The sequence below is a fragment of the Phyllostomus hastatus genome, unplaced genomic scaffold, assembly GCF_019186645.2.
Source record: "Phyllostomus hastatus isolate PE091 unplaced genomic scaffold, TTU_PhHast_1.1 phas_contig_209, whole genome shotgun sequence".
In the NCBI taxonomy this organism is placed as follows: Eukaryota; Metazoa; Chordata; class Mammalia; order Chiroptera; family Phyllostomidae; genus Phyllostomus; species Phyllostomus hastatus.
In genome coordinates, this window is record NW_025333735.1 from 20,414,606 (window position 1) to 20,437,378 (window position 22,773).

Below are 22,773 nucleotides of genomic sequence, written 5' to 3' on the forward strand. Positions count from 1 at the left end.
TGCTGGAGAACGGAGCCACCAGCTTCGCAACACATACCTTGTGGGTTATGTGCTGTTGTTCCACAGGTGCGTGTCCTTTGGGGTCAATGAGGGTGGGGTGTGCCACCAGATAACCCCTGTCCTCCATTATGAAGCACCTGCACCAGAACAAGTGACAACACGCAGTCACTGGAGCTCTTTTTCTGTGCTTTCAGACAGCATTTATCTTGTAAGCCCCAAAACAAACTGCGTTTATCTCAAGTTCTTAATAAATATTCATTGATAAAGTGAAGCATGACTGACAGGTAGACCGATACACTGTTCTTTAAGTAGTGGATCACCTGGTGGTACAAAGTTTCAGGTGAGAGAGTCACACTTGCCTCTGAAGTCACCTACATAGCTCATACACAATGGGGCCACCCTGTCCAAGTAGGTTGGACTTGAAGGTCTTTGGCAACGAAGTATAAGCACGAAGTTTATTCTTTATTTTGAGGAGGGAGATTCTCAAAAGAGTGGCCTTGAATATTTATGGGCACAAAGTTTAAGTAAACCATACAATTTCTCCTTTCAATGATAAATGTATCACATCAATTAGGACATTCAGGATATAAACAAAAATATAGTTGATGGAAATACGAAATAAGTAAAGTCAGAACTGCTCAAATCAAGACTACATTTTGCTCTATTTTACTCTACATTCTTCATAACAATTTGCCATGAATCCTGTTATTTCCCCTTTAAGGCCCAAAGTGAAATTTAGCTGTGATGTGAAACATGGGGCATGAGAGTGAAACAAGAAAGCTGTTTCTAAAAGGGGCCTGCATTAAATCAAGAGAATGTCCTTGCTTTCATCAGACATGCTCTTTTGAAATTCAGGCAAAGACTTTAGTCACACGAGCCTCTTTCTGGGGAAATGTAAGAGGGAAGTGTAAGTGCCTGAAACGCCTCAGAGAGACTTTGGTTTGATAACGAAGTTAACATCAAAAGTACTATCCAAGAGTACCCTCTGGTCCTTCTGGCACCCCAAATACAGGAAACCTCTGATTACTGACTTCTACAGAAACAAGAACTTTCAGAGAATTCTGTGCCACTGTTACTCTCCTGCTTATGAGCCAAGTCTGTTTATCTAAATTACAACTGGTAAGCAACTGAGAAAAAGATAAAAGCCTCAAAAACCTTCTTAATAGAACACCTAGAACAGAGACTCAATTTTTGGTCCCGACCTCCACAATGTGGCTGCCATTCGACTAGAGATATCCGGTGCTGTTTCCCTGGCATTTCTCAGCTAGAGAGGAAACGGTGCCACCGAAGGGCTCACCTTATTTTGTTGCCGCCATCCTGGTTACAAACTGGTAACAAGTCCATGAGAACTTTGTAGAAGTACCTGAGCGTGAAATCAATGCCCATCACGGCCACAGTGTGCCCAGACGACATCTGTGTGCTTCACGTGAAAAAGATCAAAGAGAAGAAGAGGCATGTTTATCTAAAGGTAAAGGTATGTTCAATAGTAAGAAGAGTGTATGGTATGAGACATACATGCCTAGAGTTTCCACTCCTATAAAAATGAACAACTAAATAACTGAGCTAGCATAACATGAGGATATGATGAGAGAAAAATTTAAGACTAAAGGTAGCACTTTCTTAAATTGAGCAGCCCATCTAGTGGGCAGGGATTTGGCTAGTTCTGACTATGGATGTTCAGACAATGACTGGATTACTCGTTAGCAAGAATATGGGGGCGGGAGGGAACAGGCATCAGGTAGGAGGTGGGATGCATAGCTACTATGGTTCCTTACAAGGAACCTTTAGACAAGGAGCCCGAGCGAGCCCCTTAATTATTTCCTTCATTTTACAGGTAAAGAAACTGAGATGTCCCCAAGGTTAACTGTCTAGTGTAAGGTCACAGAAAAATTTAGTAAAAATGTCTAGTTCTTTTTATAATACTAATGTTGGTTGCACCCATAACAGAGCTCATATTTTAGAACAACACTCTCCTGGTTCATAGGCCATTTCTTTCCTCATTCTACAATGCTGCTCTCAGAAACAGGAGCACCAAGGAAGACACAGTTGGGCAGTGCGACATGGTGCTTACCCTTTTAGCTCTGGAATCAAGTAGATCTGGGATCAAATCCTGGCCCTGTTGGTTTCTATCTATGTGGCTCCTGGGATAATACTTAACCTTTTTAAGCTTCCGTTTTCTTATCTGAAAATGGGGATAATAACAGTATCTACTTCATAATGCTGTTATTGGGATGAAATGAGATAGTGTGTGCTTAGCAAGCTGCCAAACATCAAAAACACCAGATAAGGTGTTATATAATGAGAGTTATTCTGAAGAGAACTAAATAGAGCTTAAAGTTCAGTCCTAGACAGAGAGGGAATCCATTATTCTTTTAGAGAAATTGCTAGATATAGCAGAAGCACTGACTTCTCACTTGGAATTGAGGTTCTTTTTAATCTATGTTCATGAGCAGCTGAAAGGGGTTGGTTACTTGGCCACTTTTGTGGCTGGGAATTTCAACGTTTATCTACCATGGCACGTTCCAAGAGCTCATCATCATCATCATCATTATCATCCACCCAAATGATCGCTTTATAAAGAAAATACCAAAAGAAAAATGACATTGTTATTGACCAACCCCCCCCCCCCCAAAACCTTAAAAAACTAATTGGAAAGTTCAGAAGTAATTTCCCCAAGTAAAACCCTATTTTGGAAAATCACAACTTGGGAGTAAAATTAGCTTTGCCATGTAGACAACTGGCCCTGTCCGGTCACTGCCAACACTGACACTAGCTTATATCACCGCAAACCCCAGCCTCATTCCACCACCCCCTCCAAACAAACAACCACTAGAGAAAGGGACCATGGCCCATACAAACATTTCTATCAGAGCTTTGCTGTCAGAACTGTGTTTGGTATGGCATGGGGGAAGGACTATGTTGTAGGATTATCTTTGAGAGGCTGTTGCCTCAATACGAGCCCCGTTTTTACTGAAGTAACTTAAATTCTACCATAGAAGAAATTCAAGACTTTATCACTTTACATTATGGTATTAGAACAGCTTCTATTTACTGAATGTTCACAATTTATAGACACTCTGGTAGGCATTTGTATATATCATTTCCATTATTTCTTCACAAAAAATATGGGTAATATCATTCCTAGAAAATTGAAGCTTGAGAAGATTAAGTACTTAGAGAAGAAAGTCACATAGTGAATAACTAGTGGAAGCAAAAAGCTAAACTCAGTGTCTTCATCTCCAGAGTTTATACTGCTCCTCATCATCAGGCTACACTGTCTCCTTCCATTTAATTCCCTGCAGAGACATCAGAAAGGAATTATAGTCACTACTTAAAAAAATAAAAACTTAGGTTTGGAATGGTTAAAAGACTTAAACAAGATTGATCACCTTTTATTTATGGTATATAGTCCAACATGCAAATTTGGCTCTTTCTACAATACTTCAGCTGCCTCCATTAAAAAACACAATTCTAGTTTTTGGGGACGAGTTAATTTGTTTCTAAACTTCCCCTGTTTGATTGCCATCTGTTCCAATATGATCAACAAGCTGAAGTAAAAGCATGCATATTGACCCTGTAAGTCTAATGTTCATATTTTACCTGCATTTCAAAAATGTACACTGTTACCATAACAACCCACAAAGATTATCATAAAAAATCAAACCAACCCTACATTTCTAAGTACAATAAACCATACTGTTTGTGAGATTTGCTCTCTGTTGAAGACTCATCTGATTAGTCCCTTAATCAATGACCAAACTTTATAATCCTTATCAGCATTATCACCCTCCCAAGAACGCACACCTGGATTCGCAGGCCGCTTATAATGCTTATGGAAGAACCACAGCTCTGTTACTATGAGTAACTGGTGGGTGCACAACGAACCAGAAAAACTCCTCCCCAGGCTATCAGCCAAACCACATATAAACCAGGGGTGAATGAGAATGCCTCCTGATATGGTGAACATCAGCTAAAGTTCCCTCTTCTCTCCGATTAAAATGTCAGAAATCGAAAGCAGGAATAGAATGATAATGAAAATAACTGTCATTTATTTGGGATTTGATATTGTTAAGCACAGCGCTAAGCATTTTATACACATCATCACTAATTCTCTTATCATTTGATATAGGGATTCTTATCTCTGCCCGGCACTGTTCTAAGGGTTTCGCATACACTATTTAATGTAGCCATGAAATAATCATTTGAGATAGACCCTAATATCCCTCTTTCATAGGTGAGGAAACCACAGCAAAAAGGAACTTGTTTATAGTCATACAAATAGTAAATGGCAAATCAAAATTTTCAGAGTAGAATCACATTTTAGGAGATTAGGTTCACAAGTTGGCACACAAGGCCAAAATCACTAGTAATTATTTGAAAAAACTATCTTTGCAGAGAGCCCGTCTACTAATACATCCATTAAAGCTGTGGATGCTTTGGTTGAGAACCAGAAGTGATGGCTGCCTTGCATTCTAAACTGTGTTGAATGAAAAATACATGGCTTTAAAATAATAAAAGCATGCTCAGCTAAGGAAATGTTCAAATGATCAAGTCCATGATGCTGTACATTAATCAAGGCATGAACAGATACTTATTCTTGGAATACACTCTCCCTGAGTGACTGGTGGACAGAATCCAGGATTTAAATGGCAACTGAACTCTTGTTAAACTTAACCAAACTTGTTTGTGTTAAACACACTATAAAAACTACCCAAATAAGGAAGCTGAATCTAGGTATTGTATTTTGCCATGTATAATGTGCACCCATGTTTTTGGCCCAAACTTTCAGGAAAAAAATCTTTCATTTTAATTTTTTAATTTGATTTTTTATTTATTTGTATTTAGAAACAAAACCAGTGATCATATTCTAGGGTATTATTTTGCATATGGATATCATTATTGCTTTCTTGCATTTTTAAGAGTTACACTTTTAACACATAAGCATAAATAAAAGAATTTAAAACATTTAAATAGATATGGAATTAGTACTACCCATGCATAATGCATATCCTTATTTTTCCCTAAAAATTTTGGTATCATACATTGCAAAATGCGCTATTTCTAATTTGAAAGCCCATCATATTTCCATCACAATATTTCATATTCCATCATGAAATATTTCCATATTTCATTTGGACTGATATCATAAATATTTATAAATAGGCTCAATGAAAATTCTCCCACCCATTCAAATTCCCAAAAACATGTACATGTACTGATGAATATGAGCATTAAAATCTGTACCTCCCAGTGGCGACCCTACTGCACCAATGAAAAAGAACACTGTATAGAAGGGAGGGGGAAAAGCTAATGGATACGGATGACGAGTGGCAGGTGGGAGAAGCCTGGAACACCAGAGACCAAGTAAGAAACACATGGTCATTGTTTTCAACCTGCTTCCCTATGATACCTTTAAGAGCCTGTTCCATTGTCATCAAAGTCCAAGGTAACTGCTGTCCCCTCAAAGAAATCACCTTTGTTTATTTTTCTCAACTGACTAGAATACAAGTGATGACAAATCTTGCCATTCAGACAATAGTAGGCGTATGCCTGGCAGATGGTCTGTTAATGAAAACATTGAAAAAGTCTGTTTGAAATGAGTATTTCCTTGTTTATATATGAAATATTACAGTGTGGGAGCAGCTGACAGAACCAAATAGATACAGTGCCCTGCAAAGGAATCAAAACTTGGCTGGTGGCAGGGCTCTGCTTTCTGCAGAGACACAGGTCACGATGAAATGCCACACAGCCCTGCTTCCCAATTCTTACTCCCAATGAACCTGCATTAGAAGAATTCTACTGAATGTCAATCACTCGATACATAATAAGCACCAGTGGAAATCATAAAGTTAAGCAAGGAAACTTGTCTCCCACAAATTTTAAGGCAGCATTACATGTACCAGTTAAAATATGGTCTTTCTTGGTTGCTAGAGAAAAAAATAACTATTTGTAAAATGAAGGGGTTAAAAATGTGTTCAAGGTGTTTGACTTGCCTCTCCACCCAACACTTCACTGACATTTGCTGATTAAATATGGAAACTTCAAAAACAGGAAATATAAAGCACTCTCTATCTACAGTTGACAGTGACATTTTGTAGCATTCCTGGAAAGTCAATTTTCAAAATGCCCTTTTATTTTTCAGGAGGCAGTGAGAAGACAAAGTAAAAACAACAAACTCCTATATAATTCTAAAGAGACCCCAATACAAGAGGTCATAAATTTGGTATCTTGATTCTTCTTTCCCTCCACCAAATATGTTCCTTTCCTTTGGAAAATACTCTAGTGATGATAATTGCCAGGATCCTATTGCTGTTTCTTGGATTGGTTTAAGACTGATATTTCTACAACATGCTCTACTGAGTCTAGTATCTTTCCTTTTCTTCCTCCTAAGCACCATCCTGACTGCCAAGAACAGGGCTATGAGCTCTTCATGACTCAACCCTGTGAGGTAGTATTATGCCCATTTTACAGATGGCAGAAGGAAGCATGGGGAAGCCAAGGTGACACAGCTGAAGAAAATATACCTCAACTTGCCTCACTTCAAAGGTCATGCTTTTGCCATCAGTCTATTCAAATTTTCAAAATACCCTTGCTATGTTCAAGAAAGGACTAAAGATTAAAGCATTACCTGGATGAATGGATTGTGTGACTGATGGTCACCACATATCCAGCTCCTCCAACGTCCAAGTAAGGGCCAGTCAGAGAAATCAGCCCTGGGTTAGCTACTGCATGGAGATACCTAATGGAGACCAAAGAGAGCCATGCTGTTTTAGGGTCTGAACAACTCTGTAAGTTTTAAAGAAAAGACAGCTTGCAACTCAAAACAATATTTATGGGGGACTGAGTGAAGAAAGTGAAAGGATTGAGAAGTACAGATAGGCAGTTAAAAATAATCATGGGGATGTAAAGTGCGGCACAGGAAATACAGTGAATAATCATGTAATCATGGGCCGGATGGCTACTGGAAATATCGGGGGGAGCACTCTGTAATGTCTGCAATGGTCTAGCCACTACGCGGTACACCTGAAACTAACACAATGTAATACTGAATGCAAACTCTGAATGACAAAGTTTTTAAAAAGGTCAAAAATATTTATTATAAATAGTGCCTATTTACAATAAAATTTGAAATAGCTCATATCTTTAATGTCTGACCATAGCATCAACACAGGAGGTCAGAAAATATAAGATGCTCCTTTAAAAACGATATTCAACTAAGGATATAACTGAACTTTTAATAGAATCTATTCTATAGGTGTCTTACAGGCTAAAATAAAGAGAAATGAATGAATGAAATAGAAACAAATACAATTCGGCACATAGAAACGCGTCCTGGGTTGGTAAGTGGGGAGGAACAGGCAGTAAAATGGATAGCTGACTCAGTAGTGACTTGGTTACCAAGTAGCACAAGACTAGAAATTTTGTTTTCATGCCCAAGTTGCTCCCCTGCTATAGCACCTGACCAGCATTTGTTTTTTGAAAGCCAGAGTACAAAGAAAGCCCAGAAGTAAAAAAAAAGTCTTTGAATTGATACATGCTCATTTTTCATAGGTCGTACATGAGCTGTAATTTGATGCCATAATGACGTGCAATGATGACACTAAGGAAACTCCCTGCAGACACCTTGCACACGAGGCAGGAACCAAGCAAATCGCTAGCAACTGAAATGGCTGAGCATAAAGCATTTCAGTTTCAAAATTTCAATGAAAAGATAAAACACTGTACACAGAGGAAACCCACAAAGCTGTTGTTAATACATTTTAAAAAACTATTAAAAAATGTGTTTTCAGTGCCATGAAGGTATCTTCTTTAATGTGACTGCCTGAAGTTGCTTTATAGTATTTACTTATCATGTCTCTCCAGGATTTGGGGGGAACCTTTGATAATGCAAGCCCCGACAACTCACCATTGTCTCCTAGTGGGATCAAATGCTTTGTCCATGAGGGAACCAGGATAAATTCTGAGGACACCATTGGGTGTTGCTATGTAACGGCGGACAATGTACGTGTTCAGGCTACTCATTTCCATTTGTGTCATCCATTCATCTGTGACGTGGCTGGTAGCCATTACTTCATTTCTGACAGAGAACTGGGCAACAAAGGAAGACATAGCAGGGATCCTTTAAGACGCACATGAAAAGAGAGCGGACTGCTGGCAGGGCTTCCCAAAGCTCTCTTGCAGAGAAGCCAAGCCCAATTACTTCTTAAAAATCTTTCCACAGCAGATGGATATAGCCAAACTTGGTGAAAACAAAAGCTTACTGAAATACAGCCAGTGGATGTGTGAATGTGTGATTTACTCCATTGTTCATCCTACTGAGGCAAGATCCTACAGTGAAGCAACACACACACACACACAGCCCAGCTAACTCTCTGATCCTTAAACTTCATCACATTTATCTAGACAGACAAGAGGGGCACTTTACTTTTTTCTCCTGGGAAAAATGGATCTGGGAAAGTTTTACTGATCTCCAAAGCACACGCCCCACCTAGAAAACCCCTAGTGCATCTAAGGTCCCCCCAAAAGTCTTCATCTGGCTCACAGGGCTTCTTAATCCATCAGAAGGGTCATCACCAACCAACCTCCCCAGGGCCACACACTGTCTTTCTGGCTCTGCAGCCAAAAAGGAAAGATCCAGAGCTGGGCTCCCACTTTGAAGATTCCCTGCCAGCATGCCCTCCCAGGCCTGAGGAGGGGCACACCAGAAATGGGCCCTACACCAGGGCTCACCTTGAGCCCTGGGTTAGCGATGAGGCGGGTGTTGTCACTGAGATAGGCTGTGTAGTGCTCCACCATACGCTTTGTCTCTGGCTGGCTGAGGTGCTCGTAGGGGGAGGAAAAACTGCCAGCAGACAGCATGACGGTTGGACTTTCTGAAAGAGAGCAGACAAAGCAGGCCTGAGAACGATGAGATTTCATCTCAGGTCCAAACAGAAGCATCCCTAAGGCTCTGCCAAACCATCAGCCGTGGTGGCACAGAGTCTCCCATAAGGAGAGCAAAGAACTTGACACTGAGCTACAAAGGAAAAATGCCACATTTCTCTCCCTTCAGGGAGCTTACAGTCATGAGTGAACCAGAAGAGAAACATGTACAAACACGTACAAGTGCCTGAAATGGCCAATGTTCAAGATACCTCAGACCTGCACATAACATACTTAATAGGACTAAGGAGGCAGCATGTGATGTGGAGTCAGATGGAGTTGAATCTGGGCTCTGCTGTGTCCTGGCTGGAATGCGTCCTACTTAGTCTGTCCTGGTCTTCTGATCTCATATCGAGAGAGAATCTGTAGGACAGTATTTAACCAGGGAAACCAAGCACAGGCTCTCATATGTCAGCACTGGTGGCTTCTATCCTTGATCCCCTTCCAGTCTGTGGCCCCTCTAATTCAGTTTGCCAGCTGTCTAATGACTTAGTTATGATTTTCAAACCCTCAGTATTTCAACAGTGGAAAAGAGAATACCTATTTTAGGGTACTGTGAGTGTACTGTGTTGTTTTGACAACATACACCACAAATGCCTAGCACGGGCCTGGAGCACGGCAGCAGGCACTACAAGAGGTGGCACTGTGGCCCGGGAGGGCCATTGAGTGACAGCCCAGCCTTGCTGCTTTCTGTGTTACCTTGGGAGCGGTCTGTACTTCCAACAAACCCAATGTCCTCATCTGTAACAGGTCAACTCCGAGGAGGAATGTAACATATGACAAATATAAATTCCCTTTTACTTTTTAAAAATCATTTGCCTATTTCCTAAACTTGTTTGAAGACAGGGACCTACAGTAGATACAGAATGCTATACAGATACATAGGTATGCCATTCTGGGACTCCTTTCACTATTTCTCCACTCCTACCCTGTATACCCCCCAGTCCCCATATCCCCTGACCCCCACATTTGAGTGCTTGCCTCTTACCGAGCCATATCTACAACTCTCTCTGATGGACTGTCTTTGGGCTACTAAAGCCTCTTCTGCAAGCACTAGCTGAAAGCCGAAAGTGACTATGGAATATGGAAGTCCAGCACCTTTCTTGAGTCCGGGCAAACTCTGCAGTATAATTAAACTCCAAAGCCCCCCTACTAGATTAGGTGAGGCTGCAACTTTACCTAAAATTAAACTCTTGCTTGCTTTCTCCTCCTTCCCTATCCTGTTTCCCTTACTTTGTTGCTGCTTTTTTCCAAGAGCCCATCCTTAATAAATCAACACACAAATCTTCACCGCAGTGTTTGCTGGAGAAACAGTTCCAAGGCAAGGTCTTAATTGTTTTCACGTTGGCATCCCCAAACTGGCAATGCAGACGTGCAACGTCTTTTTTTTTAAAAAGATTTTATTTATTTATTTTTAGAGAGGGAAGGGGGGGGAGAGAGAGAGAGAGAGAGAGAGAGAGAGAGAGAGAGAGAGAGAGAGAGAGAGAAACATCAGTGTGAGGTTGCTGGGGGTCAGGGCCTGCAACCCAGGCATGTACCCTGACGGGGAATCAAACCTGCAACACTTTGGTTTGCAGCCCGCACTCAATCCACTGAGCTATGCCAGCCAGGATCTTTTTTTTTTTTTTTAATTCAAACTGACATTTATGGTGAGCTGTTATGAGTAAGACCATAACGAAGCAGAGAAGTGCAAGGCCTTACCTAGAGTGGCCAGCTGCTTAAAGTGGAGGCACGCACTAGGCTGGCCCAGGAGGTCCAGCCGGTGGTAGAGCAGCTTGCTGCTCGGGACAGTGTTGAGGTTCTTCAGTTGTCTGACAGGTATTTCTGGTTGTATCACCACAATGCAGAGAATAAAGGAAGTGTCTTGTACCTGGAAAAAAAATCAATAATGAACTTCTAACACAGAAGACGAGGGTTCCTGGGAATAGTGACCTTGCCCTGCATTATATTCTGCTGTCTTTGTCCTCTGTCCCACATGGAAAAATATTTGATGAGTTGATGAGTGAAAGAAAAAAATGAAGATGGCACGACAGACAATATCTCTGGCAAAGATGACATTTTATGTTTTCTATTTTCCTTTCTGATAGAGGAAAATTCATGTGTGTAATAGAAAATCATGAAGCTAATGAAGGGATTAGAAAATCTAGTTCCTTTGAATAGCGACCCCAACCTCCTTTTGCTTATTTAAACTGGAACATGGCATGAGAATACAACTGTTATTTCCTATGGGGTTTGAAATGCAATTTAAAATACAGGGTCCAGCAGAAGTAACCCCTGCTTGGGTGTGGTTGGTAGGGTAATAATACGGGTGCAATAATTTATATTTTTAATTTGAAAAATTCACCCAAATGTCATATGGTGTGCTTGACTGTGATATTGTGATGTTACAGAATGCATGCTTATGATTTTGTAATAAAATATGGGACATTATTTGTGCTAGAGCCTGTATATAGTTGGTTTTGCAAAGAGGGTTTCAAGAAATGCCTATTTTAAAAGCAAATTATGAATCCACATATACAGCCCATACAGAATCTGGTTTATTCATTCTATCCAACCTTCTCTCTTCCTAGTTGGACATGACCAGGATTTGCCTGCCTGATGCATCCCTTTAGACCAGGACATGTGAAGTGCTGTAGCTGAGCCTAAATTGTTCAGCTCATATGTGGGAGTACTTTCAAACTCACTTTGCTCCTAAAAATGAATCCTTGTATAAAATTTAGTGAAAAAAAAAATGCCCACCAAAGTATCAAAAACCAAGCTGAGCCACTTAGTTCTAGCTCCTTGACTTAAAAACATAAGAGTGCCAATCTCCTTAAGTCCATTGTGTTAGGAGACGGACAGAATCTATTTAAAAGATAGTATGTAAATAAATGAAGAGTGATGACCAGCTGAATCAGAATTAAAGCAGCTCAAAGGATTTACTTAATGATCAAGAAGAAAATTTTAACTAGGCAGAGGTTAGAGTTAAGTGAAATTTTGGGTTTATGAGGATGGTGGCAGAATCTTTTTAAACACAGGAGAAATTTGCATCTTTTTGAAACTTCTTTCAAGAATTGCTACTGAGGATATTCAATTAGATTAGCAAATTTAATGCCCTTCCTCCACCCACCAACTGAGACAATGACAGGGAGCTGCCAAGTGGCCTTCGCTGTTTCCTTTCTTCCCAACTCACTGATTCATCCTTCCTCTTACTTTCCTGTGCTGCGTGTTCCAAGGAACCAAAAGATAAAAACTTTACCAGAATGACCAGAATATAAGTTTGTGATTGTGTCTATTTAGTAAGACAAAAATGAAGTTACCCCAAGTCCTGGACCTATAGGGGTTATCACTTAGTGAGGTATATAAATGTCTAATCATTATGTTGTTATACCTGAAACTAGTATAATATTGTACACCAACTGTCATTTAAAAATTTCAAACAATTAAAAACAAAGTTACCCTAGAATACTTTATAAATATTTATATTTATGAATAGTTCTTAGCTACAAGGAACCCAGATTTCAGTATAGGTCTCTCTATCATGTTCTTCCCGGAAAACCAGTTTGCTTTTGGACTATAGTGTCTCCAGAAGGGCTCTCTTGTGACTGAGGAGCGGATTTGTCACCGACTGCCCATGGGATCCATGTTCTGAAGTGAAGCATGGCTGTGTAATACAGCAACATCATAATGCCTTCTAAGAGTCCATACTTCCTTCCCTCAGAGCATGCAGCCTCCTCAAATGCTTGAAAATGGACTTGGATTACATAGTGATAGAGCAGTAATCTCTTCGGGCTCCTAACAGAATCCCTCACATTATATTTAAATTAATTCAGTGAAATAACCCATCAATATATGTTACATGTAAAGATGCTAAGCCGTTTAACCAATTATTCTCAAAATAGGCTAAGTCTATTTGGATTATTTAGTAGAGGAACCTATTTTATTCCTAAAAACAACTTGAGTACCTTCCCCTAAAGTAACTCAAGAAGGCTTAAAAATATTTACTCTCAAGGCCAGGCAACCAGGCCAGCCTTTTATTTAAAACTCCAATCTCATTACTTATTACTCTTTCATTTTTCACTTGATAGTGATGTTCTTGATAATTTCAGAACTCTGAGCAAGCTAATGCTTCTTCCTCAACTGATTAAATGATTATACCCATTTGGTGGAACAGAGCGGCCAGAATTTACCGGCATCACTAAACAGACAAACAGATAAACAAACAAAACCCCTATCTTAATAAGATAATACTTCTTTCTAAAATGTTAACATTGGGTTTATTTCTATACAAAGAAGGTCTTAAAAATGGCTACATTCCCTTCTTTCTCTTTTAATTCCAGCACATATTAAGGTAGATATTTTCCCAGGATGTAACTGAGTTGGCTTCAATCGGGATAGACTGGAGGTAACAAACCTCCAATTTCAAGTGCAAAAGTATTGGTTCAATCAAGTATTCTGGTTTCTGGCTCAAACTTTCTGATGTAAGAATTAAGCACTTCATCTTCATTTAAAAAACTGTTTAAATATATAAAAATAAAGGAAGATGATTCAATCATTCTAAAAAAATCCTGAAAATGAACTGACTCAGAGAATTTCAAAAAGACTTTGACCTTCCTCAAATGTGTATTATTGAACAATAAAATATCAGTAGAATTTAGCTTATAAATATAAGTTTCTCAAAAAGTTTCATTTATTATTTTGTTTTTGTTTGTTTTTGTTTTCATTGTAGCTATTGCTATTGTCATAAGATGCTTTAAGAACCAAATAACAAGGTCAGAGGAGGGAGAGTCATGTCTAAATCATCCTGGCTACTTCTAACTCTTGTGACTCCTATGCCAGACACGGGCACTGCACGAAGCTTTTTAATGGTCTGCATCCACCACTTGGCTGGATGCTCTATGAAGGCCGAGAGAGTATTATTCTTTTTAGCTCATAATAAATGTTCAATAAGTAGTTCATAAAGGGATGAATACATAGACCCAATTGGAGTTAACAGGTTAAACACCTGATATGGCCATCCAAGGAAAGCTCAAGTGTGACTGCATTTGAACATTAGTAATTAAAATTATATGATAAAAATGAAAGTCCACTCTTCTTTTGGTCAATTACAATACCAAGGGCCCCATAACAGCATGCATGGTGTACCTGGAAGAGGGAGTTAAGGACAGAAGCAGAAGTAGTGTGGATGGTGTGCGTTAGGCTGTGTTTCCCTGCGGCCCACTGTCTGAAGGAGGCTAGTAGGAAAAGCTGTAGTGGGCGCCACCAGTTATGCCTAAACTGCCAACCCACTTGTGGTGATTCTGAATTATCTAAATTTTAACGTAAAAGTTTCTTTTCTTGGGGATATGTTAGCAGAGGGCATTTATGCTTTCATATCTCTTTCTTAAATTCCCTACTTCCAAAATTTGAGTTTAAAATGATAAAAACTAACTGGGCAATACCTAAATGTGTATGAACAGGGAACTGTTACAGAAATTTGGTCCATCTATGTAATACCACGCAGCCATTAAACATGCATGCACATGAACATACACACATACACTGATACACATGCCTGTGTGTAGATAAGAAAATTTTAAATGACTTTGGGAAGGGAGAAAGAGAAGGAGAGAAACATCAGTGTGAGGGAGAAATATCGACTATCTCTTATATGAGTCCCAACCAGGGACCGAACCCGCAACGAGGCATATACCCTGACCAGAAATCGAACCCACAACCTTTTGCTTTGCAGGACAACACCCAACCCACTGAGCCACACCAGTCAGGGCTGGATAAAAAGTTTCTGAAAATTGACCAAAGTGGTTACTTCTGGGGAACAAGAGGTCAAAGCCAGGGTGGAGGGAAGAGTACAGTTTACTGTCTACTTTCTATCCTTTTATATGGTTTGGCTTATTCATCATGAACAATACCTGGTTTTATAAATAGAAAAGGGAAGAAGTTCTAAAACATCTGAAGCATCTCTTCTTTTTCCAACCACTTTAAAACCGATGAGTAACCTCACCTGACCTAAGGTCCCCAGAATCTCTGCGTGATGGAGTGCACTGCGCCCACAGCAGCCCGCCCAGGCGCCGCCCTCACTCACCATCTTCCAGGCGTAGCTGACGTTGTACGCCTCCTTCCCTGTTTCTCGCAGCTTGTTGATGTGCCAGGACAGGGATGAGTTCACAGGCACTGCGATAATCTGGCTGCCCAGAGGGAGGCTGCGTTGGCAAACAGGACGGAATATTTCAGGTGGAAGATAAAAATTAAGCACTTAATTAAAGGCTGGGGAGAAGCTGAGAGTCAATGACCACCTCCAGATTTTCAAAAGCAGTGAAGCTCATCACTTTTTAAAGAGATAATGCAAGATTTTCAATTTTCTAAAAGCATTACATCAGCTCTGCACTAAAAACATTCTTTACTCTCCACCTCGGTACCCCCCAATTCTAATTCTTTCCAGAAACTACGTTGTCTCAAATCACTCAGTTATTACTTGAAAACCAATGAGCACAAAGACCCATTTCTCTATAGGTTACCATCTGCCAAAACAATGTATCATGGTTGGAAAAAATCCAATCTGTTTTTTATTTCAAGAGAACATGTTGTATATGATTGCACTGTCAACTTGGAATGGACACTACCTTGCCAAGCGATTTTCTGGCATGCTACAGAGCTGGTCCTCCACTTAACCTTTTATTTCGCCAACATTTTTCAACTCAGTACAATGGGAGTATTCTTTTTTAAATGAGATAACATATATCTGATTTTACAATTAAAGGCAATGTAAACACAGACTTTGACTTACCAGACATTTCTCCCAAATAACAGTTCTGAGAGACCTTACCTATTATTCAAAGTAAACATGTTTTGGGCTATTATTAGTCTTAGGAAATAAATTAGTGAGTATACTATTGATAACATTAAAACAATTTATACACTTGCTTTGTATCCTGTAATAAACACTCACGCTTGACCTCAAAGGATCCTATTCTCAGAGAAAAACAAAATGCTACAACCCCCACCTTTTCCTTACCTGAGAATATTTTGCCGAACCAACTCAAATTTGGGGATATTTTCATAGTGAATGATGTCAGTATGAAGAGGGGGTTCTGACAGTAAATATGGCCTGGTGAGTGACGGGTGCATAAGTGTATACCCTGAAATAAGAAAACAGAAACACAGGCCATGGAAAACGGCTGCAGGCAGAAGGGGATGTAATCAAGGGAACCGTGGAACTCTCTGGGATGGCTGCCCAGCGCTCCGCTTCTCAGGACGGACTCACCGGCCCGACAAAAACTGAATGTGGTTCATGTGTTTTTGCACAAAACCCCTGAAGTGTGGAAAGATGTCTTAAATTATCAAACATCTGTCTAGTCAAGAATATGTTGGAGGTACTGGGTGCTTGGTCTTGTCTTCGTTTTATGCAATGTTATAATCCATCATATAAACCTTCATGCCAGTGAATCCAAAGACAATAATAGAGACCAAAAATGCAAAAAAAAAAAAATATCTACCCAAAGTTTCACATCCTATGTGTCATTCAACCCTCAAGTCCAATTTCCTGATGCTACAAATAGCTATTACCTAACCCTCAACACAACATAGGAACAAATGCATAATTTTAGATTCATTCTGTCATTTTTATAGTGTTGTACTATAAATAGTAGTCCTAGTCACACCATGTTTGTAAAAATACTATCATTTTCTACTTGGCTAGGATCAGAATATCTACAGGTTATTTTTTTCAGGTTGCTGAAGAAATGACTATTTCCCATGCTTAATTTTTAGCAGATTACCTTTGTCATCTATGAGAAAAGTATAGGAAGCCAAAGAGTCTTGGTAATACGTCACATCTTCAAGGATGTAAGCCAGGTTCACGTCCACACCTACAATTCCCAGAAGCAGGTTTCCAAAATAACAGGGTTTACTCACAGTCATTATCAAACCTACGGGTTAAAAAAAGAAAAATCCGAACACTAGCAGAGAAGGATGAGGACTGGAGCCGCACGCTAGTGAGCCATAAAGGCTGCTACCACCCATCTCAAGTTCGCCGGGAAGAAAAGTTTCCGGTGTGATCCAGTAACCAATCACTGCGTTTCCCGACAGCATGAGAGTACTAGGGAAATAGAGACTTTTGGGAGCTCAGGTAGCTCAGTTAAATTGAGGCAATGTGTATATTTTCCATTACTTTTCACCTTAATGGACATGATATTCCAGATCAATGCCAAGCATCATCAGCACTTCATACATCACTCTACTTCCTGGGGTAGGGAACATTCAGCTGAACTTGAAAGACACAAGGTATCAAAGTATCCGGGTTCTACCCAGCAGTGCCCCTTGTGTATCATGCATATTTCATTGGACGTAACTTCTCTGAGGCCTGATTTCCATGTGTGTTTAATGGACATAATAGTAACTGCTGTACTGATTTCTAGGGGCTGTGAGATGAAAAGACATTACGGATAAAGGAAAGCTTATAAGGCACTATGCTTCATTAATGTATCCTATCCAAAAGAACAGGAAGATGGAGAGAAAAACTTAGGTAGAGAATCTTGTTTTCTGACCACTTAGAACTCTGAGTAGCTAAAGGAGACACTACATTTCCAAAGAAACATATTTCTTGTCACTTGAATGAGGAATTTACAAACTTATGTAAAGAACTAGATAGTATTTTAGGCTTTGTGGGTTATACAGTCTGTTACGTATACTTTTTTTAAAATAAGGATTTGAATATAAAAAAACAGTTTTTGGATCTTAGGCCATATAAACACACTAGGACAGCTAGGGAAAGAGAAAAGCAAAGGGGAGGAAAATGTGTAGGCGAGAGCGTGACAGCAGGCCAATGCAGGCCCTGAGCATCAGGACAGCTGTGCTTCCCTGCTGGTTCCACTGCTGCGTTGGGTTCAGTTGTGCCACCTCTCAGAATGAGACTTTTTGTGTATCAGATGGAGAGCTGAAACAAAATGATCTCTAAGATCCCATACAATTCTACAATGCTATTGTTCTAAATAAAGCTCAAAACAAAAAAAGATGAACAGCTTCTCTCCATCTTCCTCTTGTATTTTCCTGGGCTTGATGGCACATTCATGCCTTAGCAGCACATCAGAAAGCCATCCTTCAATAAATATGCGGGAAAGGGCTTTGGACCCTCTTAAGGTTTTCTACAAGGCACGGGCTTCTATACAGAGAATTGGGTATGAGGTCCACTTGGTAATATCAACAAAATATTGCTGAGTTGCCATGACTGTCAAGGCCAATCACATGCATATCACAGGAGGAGGAAGTGGGCACAACATGCAAAACTTATGAAAAGTTATGCCCAGTTATAAAATGAGTATGTTTTGAGGATGTAATGTATAGCAGGTTGACTACTGTTAACAATACTGTACTGTATATTTCTAAGTTGCTAAGAGAGACCTTAAAAGTCTTCATTACAAGAAAAAAATATGTAACTATGTGAGATGATGGACATTAACTAAGCCTATTGACCTCTCTTTCTCTTATCAGACTTAAATGTTTGTTGTGGGGGGATGTTTGCTTTACCCACCACTGCCTGATATGACGCTTAGCTGGCACGCAGTAATACTGGTTAAATGAATAAAAGGTCACCCACATTTGAGGCTTGACATTCCCTATAAAAGAAAGTAACCTTTTCTAAAGGTGGGTGTTTTTACCCTATACATTTCCGTGGGGCCTGCCAGAAATAGGAAGCATAAAAAAAATCAGGGTGTACCAGCAACTACCATATTTCTTCCTTATAGGAAAAAACATGTCTACCTAATTCTAGAAAACACGCTCTCTAGAGGCTGTTACTTTTTATACACGAGTTTCCTCTGAATACCTGTATTTGTGAGCATCCCTAGTTAATGGAACATGAAAATCAAATCTTATGTGGTGATTTTGTCTGTTTGGCTAGTAATTAACTGCCTCTTCAATCTTTTCTGTCAAGGAAGAAGAGAGGGAAGGATGTGGGAAAAAGAATACGCAAGAGTATAAGAAGGAAAAGAAAAAGGTGGTATTTTTACTGAGCATCTACTATTGGCCTGGCATTTTCCTAGATGCTTTACAAATATTAGTGCAATTAATCTTCACAACTGCATTGAGGGAAATATTATCTTACCCATTTTATAGACCAATAAATTTAATCATGTGAAGATTAAACACTTCACCCAACATTAGGGTGACGTTAGGGTGATGATGATGATAATAATAGTAATAATAACAAAAACAAAATAATAAATTATGGGTAAATTGTGACATTAGGATGATAATGATAATAGCAATAATAACAAAGGTAAAATAAATAAATAAAACAAGAGCAGTAATTACTATTGAGAAGAATGCCAGGCACTAATAAATCTTATAATCTTGATAACCTCAAAAATTAATTACATGAAAAATGTTATTACACTTTTAACAGGTGACCAAATGGGAATTAAGAAGACTAAGTTACCAAGAACAGCAACTCAGCTGCAGAGTGGGACTCGAGATCCTCCCTTATGCCACGCCGGTATTTGTTGACTACACTGTGTTGCTTTGCCTTTGAGGCTGAATTCTAAGCACTGTTGAGCTTTATTTACCACCAGCTATGCAAAGGTACCCTTTAGTTCCAATTCACTAACTTTTAGATATGGGAGAAGCCTCACAATTAGATATTCCTGCTCATTGTGTGGACTGAGCTGGGGCCATGAGGAAGAAATAGGATGCCGTGGGGTCAGGCAACCCTCTGACCAGAGAAAGAAATGTTCACTCCCTCACCTGCCCAGACCCTCCAATGCTCACAGGCAGGTATTGAACAACATTTAAAATTATGCTCCTCGTGGACTCACATCCACTCCCTTTCCCTTTCTTTTAGCAGGAAGTTTCCTCCAAACTCACCATCTCCCATCTCATCAGAGAAGGGGAGGCTAAAGACAGCTTCGTCAATCATTCGGTTGGGAAGGTTGGTGTAGAACCTGCCGACTGTGGTCTCCAGGTTACTCAGCTGGTTCAGCACCATCATGCTTCCCTTAATCACAGGCAAGGCTGACCGGTCCGGCACGCCATACTTCCCTGAGTTCTGTTCAGCCAGATCTCTTAGAAAAGCCAGCTCTTTCAAACCAGTCACCCCATCTGAAATGGGAAGACAAGGAAAGACAATGTAAGGCAACATGGCACATATTTCTATAATAACTTTGCCATTTAGAGCTCATATTAGGGCGTGGCTGAGGTCTTGTAATGCCTCTGCCAAATGATGACCCCTCCACCAAAGAGGTCTTTGCAGAGACAATCTGGACTCAGGACACGGATACCAGCTCTTGCTGAGGAACAAAGCCTGATGTGTAGTCTTTCCTCAAATAGCCAAGACTGCAAAAGGGTTCTTTAAAAAGCAACAATGATGCCCTGACTGGTGTGGCTCAGTGGATTGAGTGCCAGCCTACAAAATGAAAGGTCACTGGTTTGATTCCCAGTCAGGGCACATGCCTGGGTTGCAGGCCAGGTCCCCAGTTGGGGGCACATGAGAGGCAACTGGTCAATGTCTCTCCCTCTTGTTCTCCCTCCCTTCCTATCTCTATAAAAATAATAAATAAAATATTTTTAAAAAGGCAACAATGAAAAACACATGAGTAAATAAAGAAGCCCCATTTAGCAAAGATATTCTTCCCTAAAAGTTTAATTATATGTAAAGTATTTTTTTTGCTTTTAACATTTGAAAGCCAAAGTCATGACTAAGAAGTCTGCATTTAATTTAAATTAGTAGATGAAGTTGTAAGAGTTTAAAGGACAGAGGTTTACCATTTCATTTCTTACCTCCTTGCCTATTAAATGCTCGCCAAAGTCTTGTGCAACTGAATGCAAGAATTATGGACTGCATTCAGGATGCCTCCAAACACTGTGTCTTTAAGCTCATTTTAATTACAAATGTTTTCATGCAAGATATTGTCAGGGTAACACTGGATTTGATGTATTTTATGTGCATTTTTTAAGTTTAGACAGTTTTAAAGCTTGTAAAAGATTCAGGCATATTGGGATGTACTGTTCTGCAACATCTGTAATCTATAGCACAAAATTCAATAAACCTTTAAAAATTTTGGTTTGCTATTGTTGGAACACAGTCAAGAGGATTAGTAACTGATCCCATATGGGTACCACTGTAAACAAATTCAAATGATTTCAATCACTACTGAGATCCTACCAATGAGTTTTCAAAAGGCTTTGCCTCATGTTCTTGAACTATTTAGTCATTAAAAAAAATCCAAAGAGTTTACGGCTCACCTACCTCATGTGACATTAGCACTGTGTAACGGGGGGTGTATACACTCTAAGCCTTGTGAGTTTATTTCTAAAGTCACAGCAGTATCTAATGGATATCATTTTTTTCTTAACATATTGTATTTTAATAACTTGGCTTTTGTTCCCCTCATGCAATGCTTAAGGAAAGTCAGAACCAGATTATTGTTCCCTATGTGTGACATAAAGTTGAGATGGAGGGGGGTGGTAAGTGGTACCTTTAGGAGTAAAAGGCAACACAAAACACACGAATGATCCCTGATCCCTGACCTTCCACACTTGAGAAGCTCAGATGCTCCCAGAGGTGAATGATAAAAGGAGACAAGTTAAGGCAATAAATACATTTTCTTTCTTTGTCATGTACTGCTCGGTGCTCTCAAAATGTAAAAGAAAAGTAATTAATAGGAATATCCTCTAGCTAAGGAAGAAAAGTGTGGGATGCAAGGCTATCAAAGATTGGAAATTTTATATCAGTCTATCAAGAAATGTTGTTATACAGGGCTGGCAGTAGAGGTGCCGACTGGTTTAAGTATGCTGGATGAGTCTATTATCAACACAGTCATGCTAGGAACTACATTTCCCAGAATCTCCTTCCCTTTATGCTTCCAGGTTAAAGGTGAACAGAAGTGAAGTACATGAGATTAAGGGGAGAAGTGAGAGATGGTGACAGATGCAGAAGGGCCAGAATGTCCTAGTTTGTCTCACTCGCTCTGATCCGATCCAGTTTCCTTCCCCAGCTGCTGGCTGGCTCACCGAGGGTGATCCCACTCCAGACGCTTCACTCGGAGTTCACAGAGGCAGCAGCCACGAAGAGCCAACAGCCTCCCATCGACTTCCACACCAGGCCTCCTAACCGTCTTCAGTTTGTCTAGGTTCTGGAGATTCTTACAGGCTCTAACTCCTTCACCCATACCAGAGCTGGATGCTAAACTTTGAATTGCCAACTTTTCTTTACTTTCCCAGTTTTCCCCGTCATTTTGTACACTGGAATCCTGATAATAAATCTGTTATACCAGAATTCTCAGAGTGGTCCTGCTTCTTTACTTGAAGCCTAACTGACAGAGCAAGGGAGCGGGTCAGTGCCCGTGAACGTGTGCAGAGACGGCACTCGTGAGGGGCACAGACGGCAGCGGGGCTGTGGGTCTGGCTAGGTTAAAGGGAGCAAGGAGAGACGGGTGGTTGGAAGGAAGTAGCCAGGGGTTTCCCAGAAGGAAACTATCAGGGGCAGAACAGGTACAGAAGATACTCTGGTGGGGAGATTTAGGAGCAGTGAAGAGATGGGTGAGAGCAAGGAAGCCTCTGTATTCAGCATCTGCCTGAGCAGACCTTCAGATCCAGCGGGAAAGACGCGATCACTTCCTTTTATGTTTCCTTACTCCTGTACTATTGCATTCAATGTATCTGCCTTGTCTGTCTATCTTTCTCACTAGGTTATAAGCTTCCCGAGGTCAGGGACTTTGTATGATACAGTTCTAAAACCTCAGTGCACTAGGTTACATTGTAGGCTTGATAAATTTTACCTCCCCTCCCCTCTCTTCCCCATTCTGACCCCTCCCCCTTTACCCTCTCTCCTTCCTTTCTTCCACACACCCTTCCTTATCTCTATCCCTTCCTTCCTCTTAA

General features: G+C 40.1%; 1 protein-coding gene across 3 annotated transcripts in view; it reads right to left on the reverse strand.

Annotated features, from left to right (window-relative positions):
- CACHD1 (cache domain containing 1) overlaps window positions 1–22,773 on the reverse strand; it is a 207,095-nt gene that overhangs the window by 21,309 nt on the left and 163,013 nt on the right. The window contains exons 9-18 of one of the 3 annotated variants that reach the window (XM_045835535.1): window positions 19,759–19,992; window positions 16,677–16,766; window positions 15,914–16,037; window positions 14,984–15,101; window positions 10,624–10,792; window positions 8,731–8,873; window positions 7,907–8,088; window positions 6,629–6,739; window positions 1,298–1,420; window positions 38–137 (exon numbers count right to left, since the gene is read on the reverse strand). In XM_045835535.1, the coding sequence (XP_045691491.1) occupies window positions 38–137; window positions 1,298–1,420; window positions 6,629–6,739; window positions 7,907–8,088; window positions 8,731–8,873; window positions 10,624–10,792; window positions 14,984–15,101; window positions 15,914–16,037; window positions 16,677–16,766; window positions 19,759–19,992 (1,394 nt within the window). Of the gene's footprint in view, window positions 1–37; window positions 138–1,297; window positions 1,421–6,628; window positions 6,740–7,906; window positions 8,089–8,730; window positions 8,874–10,623; window positions 10,793–14,983; window positions 15,102–15,913; window positions 16,038–16,676; window positions 16,827–19,758; window positions 19,993–22,773 lie in introns of all 3 variants that reach the window. The other 2 variants (XM_045835534.1, XM_045835536.1) reach the window with 2 other exon arrangements.